Source organism: Oncorhynchus mykiss, chromosome 7, assembly GCF_013265735.2.
Source record: "Oncorhynchus mykiss isolate Arlee chromosome 7, USDA_OmykA_1.1, whole genome shotgun sequence".
NCBI lineage: Eukaryota > Metazoa > Chordata > Actinopteri > Salmoniformes > Salmonidae > Oncorhynchus > Oncorhynchus mykiss.
The window spans coordinates 5,108,809-5,116,920 of record NC_048571.1 but is presented as its reverse complement, the minus strand read 5'-3'; the positions used below and the strand labels follow the sequence as shown (position 1 = coordinate 5,116,920).

At 46.2% G+C, this 8,112-nt stretch overlaps 1 protein-coding gene across 5 annotated transcripts in view; it reads left to right on the top strand.

Moving 5' to 3' along the window:
* Positions 1-8,112, top strand: part of LOC110495405 (immunoglobulin-like domain-containing receptor 2) — a 58,096-nt gene that overhangs the window by 6,472 nt on the left and 43,512 nt on the right. For all 5 annotated transcript variants that reach the window (XM_036982133.1, XM_036982134.1, XM_036982130.1 and 2 more), the window contains exon 2: positions 1,841-2,161. In XM_036982133.1, the coding sequence (XP_036838028.1) occupies positions 1,841-2,161 (321 nt within the window). The remainder of the gene's footprint in view (positions 1-1,840; positions 2,162-8,112) is intronic.

Here is an 8,112-nt window from a genome sequence, read left to right as displayed (position 1 = left end):
TCTTGGACCTGCCTGGTGTGTTCCTTGTTCTTCATGATGCTCTCTGCGCTTTTAACGGACCTCTGAGACAATCACAGTGCAGGTGCATTTATACGGAGACTTGATTACACACAGGTGGATTGTATTTATCATCATTAGTCATTCAGGTCAACATTGGATCATTCAGAGATCCTCACTGAACTTCTGGAGAGAGTTTGCTGCACTGAAAGTAAAGGGGCTGAATAATTTTGCACGCCCAATTTTTCAGTTTTTGATTTGTTAAAAAAGTTTGAAATATCCAATAAATGTCGTTCCACTTCATGATTGTGTCCCACTTGTTGTTGATTCTTCACAAAAAAATACAGTTTTATATCTTTATGTTTGAAGCCTGAAATGTGGCAAAAGGTCGCAAAGTTCAAGGGGGCCGAATACTTTCGCAAGGCACTGTACAAAGCCTCCAGTGATGATCCATGGCACGAAGCCTCCAGCGTTGATCCCCAGTCCGGACCTCCAGCGACGGTCCCCAGTCCGGAGCCTGCAGCGACAGTCCCCAGTCCGGAGCCTCCAGCGACGGTCGCCAGTCCGGAGCCTCCAGCGACGGTCCCCAGTCCGGAGCCTGCAGCGACGGTCCCCAGTCTGGAGCCTCCAGCGACGGTCCCCAGTCCGGACCTCCAGCGACGGTCCCCAGTCCAGAGCCTCCAGCGACGGTCCCCAGTCCGGAGCCTCCAGCGACGGTCCCCAGTCCGGAGCCTGCAGCGATGGTTCCCAGTCCGGAGCCTCCGGCGATGATCGGTGGTCTGTTTCCTACGACGAGGATCTCCCAGCGGAGGGATCTGCGGGCGGAGGGGGATCTACATCCCGCACCGGAGCCACCGCCGTGAGGGATGCCCACCCGGACCCTCCCCTTTAGAGGCAGGTTTTGCGGCCGGAGTCCGCACCTTTGGGGGTACTGTCACGCCCTGGTATTAGAGAGGCTTTTATTCTCTATTTTATTTAGGCCAGGGTGTGACTAGGGTGGGCATTCTAGTTTCCTTATTTCTATGTTTTCTATTTCTTTGTGTTTGGCCGAATGTGGTTCCCAATCAGAGGCAGCTGTCTATCGTTGTCTCTGATTGGGAATCATACTTAGGCAGCCTTTTTCCCCACCTGTGTTTTGTGGGTAGTTATTTTCTGTTTAGTGTCTGCACCTGACAGAACTGTTTTGTTTTTTCCCTTTGTTATTTTGTTGGAGTGTTTTTGAGTAATAAAGAATCATGAACACTTACCACGCTGCGTTTTGGTCCATGCCTTCTGATGACAGACGTTACAGTCAGACGAGCCTACTCTAGCTCTGTTTCACGTTGATGGTAACAGTAAGGTTGTATTTAACTGTGTTTTAGGAGCTTTGTGAGGCTGGAGGTGAACATTCACTAGATGATGTAATCACCGGTTGGTCTGAAGTGCTGGTCTCGTGGTGAATGTAGGAGGGCGGACAGGGCCACGCTGCTGATCTGGGGATTTCTCTCTATATGTCAGTTCACAGTGACACTGCCAGCTAGTCAGGTCCCAGATCTGTTTGTGCTAAGATGTAATCTCCTTGAAATGGCAATTAGTGACTCCTCTCTCTCTCTCTCTGTCTCTCTGTCTGTCTGTCTGTCTGTCTGTCTGTCTGTCTGTCTGTCTGTCTGTCTGTCTGTCTGTCTGTCTGTCTCTCTGTCTCTCTGTCTGTCTGTCTGTCTGTCTGTCTGTCTGTCTGTCTCTCTCTCTCTCTCTCTCTCTCTCTCTCTCTCTCTCTCTCTCTCTCTGTCTGTCTGTCTGTCTGTCTGTCTGTCTGTCTGTCTGTCTGTCTGTCTGTCTGTCTGTCTGTCTCTCTCTCCACCAGATCTCCCATCAAGCTCAGCCATCCAGGTCTCCTCTCGTGAAGACAAGAAGTATGCCACGCTGTTCCAGTCGGTGGTCCTGCCGTGTCAATACTCCAGCATGTCCACCCAGACGCCTGTGGTCCAATGGTGGTACAAGTCTTACTGCCGCGACCGCACCCGCGACGCCTTCAGCTTCCCGGAGGGCCTGGGGGTACGGGGCTCCTCGTCCCATCTAGACTGCTCCGATTCTAGCCGCACCGTCCGCGTGGTGGCCTCCGTCACCGGATCCTCCATCACCCTGGCCGAGCACTACAAGGGCAGAGATATTACTATCATCAACAGTAAGACATGGCACTCAATACTACTGTTGTTGATGATGCTATTACATCAGGAGGACTAGATGTCCAGGGAGGCTGGTCAGGTCCTCTAGATAAAAGACATGTCACTAGTGTTGTTGATGATGCTATTACATCAGGAGGACTAGATGTCCAGGGAGGCTGGTCAGGTCCTCTAGATAAAAGACATGTCACTACTGTTGTTGATGATGCTATTACATCAGGAAGACTATATGTCCAGGGAGGCTGGTCAGGTCTTCTAGATAAAAGACATGTCACTAGTGTTGTTGATGATGCTATTACATCAGGAGGACTAGATGTCCAGGGAGGCTGGTCAGGTCCTCTAGATAAAAGACATGTCACTAGTGTTGTTGATGATGCTATTACATCAGGAGGACTAGATGTCCAGGGAGGCTGGTCAGGTCCTCTAGATAAAAGACATGTCACTAGTGTTGTTGATGATGCTATTACATCAGGAGGACTAGATGTCCAGGGAGGCTGGTCAGGTCCTCTAGATAAAAGACATGTCACTAGTGTTGTTGATGATGCTATTACATCAGGAGGACTAGATGTCCAGGGAGGCTGGTCAGGTCCTCTAGATAAAAGACATGTCACTAGTGTTGTTGATGATGCTATTACATCAGGAGGACTAGATGTCCAGGGAGGCTGGTCAGGTCCTCTAGATAAAAGACATGTCACTAGTGTTGTTGATGATGCTATTACATCAGGAAGACTATATGTCCAGGGAGGCTGGTCAGGTCTTCTAGATAAAAGACATGTCACTAGTGTTGTTGATGATGCTATTACATCAGGAAGACTAGATGTCCAGGGAGGCTGGTCAGGTCCTCTAGATAAAAGACATGTCATTAGTGTTGTTGATGATGCTATTACATCAGGAGGACTAGATGTCCAGGGAGGCTGGTCAGGTCCTCTAGATAAAATACATGTCACTACTGTTGTTGATGATGCTATTACATCAGGAGGACTAGATGTCCAGGGAGGCTGGTCAGGTCCTCTAGATAAAAGACATGTCACTAGTGGTGTTGTTGATGTTATTACATCAGGAGGACTAGATGTCCAGGGAGGCTGGTCAGGTCCTCTAGATAAAAGACATGTCACTACTGTTGTTGTTGATGTTATTACATCAGGAGGACTAGATGTCCAGGGAGGCTGGTCAGGTCCTCTAGATAAAAGACATGTCACTAGTTTTGTTGATGATGCTATTACATCAGGAGGACTAGATGTCCAGGGAGGCTGGTCAGGTCCTCTAGATAAAAGACATGTCACTAGTGTTGTTGATGATGCTATTACATCAGGAGGACTAGATGTCCAGGGAGGCTGGTCAGGTCCTCTAGATAAAAGACATGTCACTAGTGTTGTTGATGATGCTATTACATCAGGAGGACTAGATGTCCAGGGAGGCTGGTCAGGTCCTCTAGATAAAATACATGTCACTAGTGTTGTTGATGATGCTATTACATCAGGAAGACTATATGTCCAGGGAGGCTGGTCAGGTCTTCTAGATAAAAGACATGTCACTAGTGTTGTTGATGATGCTATTACATCAGGAAGACTAGATGTCCAGGGAGGCTGGTCAGGTCCTCTAGATAAAAGACATGTCATTAGTGTTGTTGATGATGCTATTACATCAGGAGGACTAGATGTCCAGGGAGGCTGGTCAGGTCCTCTAGATAAAATACATGTCACTAGTGTTGTTGATGATGCTATTACATCAGGAGGACTAGATGTCCAGGGAGGCTGGTCAGGTCCTCTAGATAAAAGACATGTCACTAGTGTTGTTGATGATGTTATTACATCAGGAGGACTAGATGTCCAGGGAGGCTGGTCAGGTCCTCTAGATAAAAGACATGTCACTAGTGTTGTTGATGATGCTATTACATCAGGAAGACTATATGTCCAGGGAGGCTGGTCAGGTCCTCTAGATAAAAGACATGTCACTAGTGTTGTTGATGATGCTATTACATCAGGAGGACTAGATGTCCAGGGAGGCTGGTCAGGTCCTCTAGATAAAAGACATGTCACTAGTGTTGTTGATGATGTTATTACATCAGGAGGACTAGATGTCCAGGGAGGCTGGTCAGGTCCTATAGATAAAAGACATGTCACTAGTGTTGTTGATGATGCTATTACATCAGGAAGACTAGATGTCCAGGGAGGCTGGTCAGGTCCTCTAGATAAAAGACATGTCACTAGTGTTGTTGATGATGTTATTACATCAGGAGGACTAGATGTCCAGGGAGGCTGGTCAGGTCCTCTAGATAAAAGACATGTCACTAGTGTTGTTGATGATGCTATTACATCAGGAAGACTAGATGTCCAGGGAGGCTGGTCAGGTCCTCTAGATAAAAGACATGTCACTAGTGTTGTTGATGATGTTATTACATCAGGAGGACTAGATGTCCAGGGAGGCTGGTCAGGTCCTCTAGATAAAAGACATGTCACTAGTGTTGTTGATGATGCTATTACATCAGGAGGACTAGATGTCCAGGGAGGCTGGTCAGGTCCTCTAGATAAAAGACATGTCACTAGTGTTGTTGATGATGCTATTACATCAGGAGGACTAGATGTCCAGGGAGGCTGGTCAGGTCCTCTAGATAAAAGACATGTCACTAGTGTTGTTGATGATGCTATTACATCAGGAAGACTATATGTCCAGGGAGGCTGGTCAGGTCTTCTAGATAAAAGACATGTCACTAGTGTTGTTGATGATGCTATTACATCAGGAAGACTAGATGTCCAGGGAGGCTGGTCAGGTCCTCTAGATAAAAGACATGTCACTAGTGTTGTTGATGATGTTATTACATCAGGAGGACTAGATGTCCAGGGAGGCTGGTCAGGTCCTCTAGATAAAAGACATGTCACTAGTGTTGTTGATGATGCTATTACATCAGGAAGACTATATGTCCAGGGAGGCTGGTCAGGTCTTCTAGATAAAAGACATGTCACTAGTGTTGTTGATGATGCTATTACATCAGGAAGACTAGATGTCCAGGGAGGCTGGTCAGGTCCTCTAGATAAAAGACATGTCATTAGTGTTGTTGATGATGCTATTACATCAGGAGGACTAGATGTCCAGGGAGGCTGGTCAGGTCCTCTAGATAAAATACATGTCACTAGTGTTGTTGATGATGCTATTACATCAGGAGGACTAGATGTCCAGGGAGGCTGGTCAGGTCCTCTAGATAAAAGACATGTCACTAGTGTTGTTGATGATGTTATTACATCAGGAGGACTAGATGTCCAGGGAGGCTGGTCAGGTCCTCTAGATAGAAGACATGTCACTAGTGTTGTTGATGATGCTATTACATCAGGAAGACTATATGTCCAGGGAGGCTGGTCAGGTCCTCTAGATAAAAGACATGTCACTAGTGTTGTTGATGATGCTATTACATCAGGAGGACTAGATGTCCAGGGAGGCTGGTCAGGTCCTCTAGATAAAAGACATGTCACTAGTGTTGTTGATGATGTTATTACATCAGGAGGACTAGATGTCCAGGGAGGCTGGTCAGGTCCTATAGATAAAATACATGTCACTAGTGTTGTTGATGATGCTATTACATCAGGAAGACTAGATGTCCAGGGAGGCTGGTCAGATCCTCTAGATAAAAGACATGTCACTAGTGTTGTTGATGATGTTATTACATCAGGAGGACTAGATGTCCAGGGAGGCTGGTCAGGTCCTCTAGATAAAAGACATGTCACTAGTGTTGTTGATGATGCTATTACATCAGGAGGACTAGATGTCCAGGGAGGCTGGTCAGGTCCAGCAGATCAAAATAAAGATCATGTAGATAAAGGTCACAGGTGGTTGAGGTCACAGGCAGGTCACAAGGCTGCCTCTCTTCTCAATTCCATAACACACACGTTGACATGCACCCACCCACATGCGTGTTGTGAGGTCCTCTGAAGAGACACTAAGTGGGTGTTGTGGAGGACAGGCAGGGTGATGAATAGGAAGAGACGTGATAGTCCGGCATCCCATTTTGACATAGCTACGTGGGGGACGCTCAGCCCGAACACTCACCTCCCCACAATCCCCAGCCAACGCGGCTCCACGTTCTCGTCTTCTATGCGTTTTAATGTGTTGACAGTTGGAGAAATTGCTTGAGCCACGCTAAGAATTCAAAGTATGAAAGTCAACGGTCCGACATTCTAGAACACTGCTGTGTGTACACATACACGTTTTGGACTCTGATTGCCGCTTTAGACTCATCGGTGAGCAGACAGGGAAAGAGAGCGAGAGAGAAAGATAGAGATGGATAGAGTAAGAGGGAGAGGAGAGAGAGACAGGGAAAGATGGAGAGAGAGAGAGAGAGAGAGGCGGAGAGGGAGACAGAGAGAGAGAGAGGGCAGGAGAGGGAAACAGAGAGAGAGAGAGAGAGAGCTGCAGAGAGAGAGAGAGGGGTGGAGAGAGAGAGCTGCAGAGAGAGAGAGAGAGAGAGGGAGCTGCAGAGAGAGAGAGAGGGGCGGAGAGGGAGACAGAGAGACAGAGAGAGAGTGCTGCAGAGAGAGAGAGAGGGGCGGAGAGGGAGACAGAGAGAGAGAGCTGTAGAGAGAGGGGCGGAGAGGGAGACAGAGAGAGAGAGAGGGAGGGACGGAGAGGGAGACAGAGAGAGAGAGGGGGGAAAGAGGGAAAGGAATGGACCTGCAAGTGGACTCCAGATTTATTGAGCTGTAAATCAGGGATAAGAATCAACCCTCTCTTCTCCTGTGACCAGATGGACAAAAGAGGATTTTTTCCCACATTGCTGTGCTTTAATGTTGTTCTCTCCCTCACACCTTGTTCTCTCTCTCTCTCTCTCTCTCTCTCTCTCTCTCTCTCGCTCTCTGTCACTGTCTCTGTCTCTGTCTCTGTCTCTGTCTCTCTCTCTCTCTCTCTCTCCCTGCCTCTCTCTCTCTGTCTCTCTGTCTCTCTCTCTCTCTCTCTCTCTCTCTCTCTCTCTCTCTCTCTCTCTCTGTTCTCTCTCTCTGTTCTCTCTCTCTCTCTCTGTTCTCTCTCCATCTTTCCCTCTCTGTCTCTCTCTGATGTGAGGCTCTTTAAAAGGAGCTCTCTCTGTTCTCTCTCTTCATCTGTCTCTCTCTGATGTGGGGCACTTCAAAAGGAGCTCTCTCTCTCTGTCTGTTCACTGTGAAGTCAGCCTTAATGGTTTGGCTCCTCTGGTGAACCCTGGAGTGGGCTCAAACACATTGAACTTCCTACCCTGTTCCAAGAATCTGTGGAGTAAGGATGGAGGAGGGGATGGGGGGGGGGGGGGGGGGGGATATACACATCAATATACACTATACACATCAATATACACATCAATATACACTATACACATCAAGATACACATGAATATACACTATACACATGAATATACACTATACACATCAATATACACTATACACATCAATATACACACCAATATACACTATACACATCAATATACACTATACACATCAAGATACACATCAATATACACTATACACATCAAGATACACATCAATTTACACTATACACCTCAATATACACATCACTATACACATCAAGATACAATATCAATATACACTATACACATCAATATACACTACACACGTCAATATACACATCAATATACACTATACACATCAATATACACTATACACATCAAGATACACATCAATATACACTATACACATCAATATACACATCAATATACACTATACACATCAATATACACTATACACATCAAGATACACATCAATATACACTATACACATCAATATACACATCAATATACACATCAATATACACTGTACACATCAATATACACATCAATTTACACTATACACCTCAATATACACATCAATATACACATCAATATACACATCAATATACACTATACACATCAATATACACTACACACATCAAAAAACATCAATATACACTATACACGTCAATATACACTATACACATC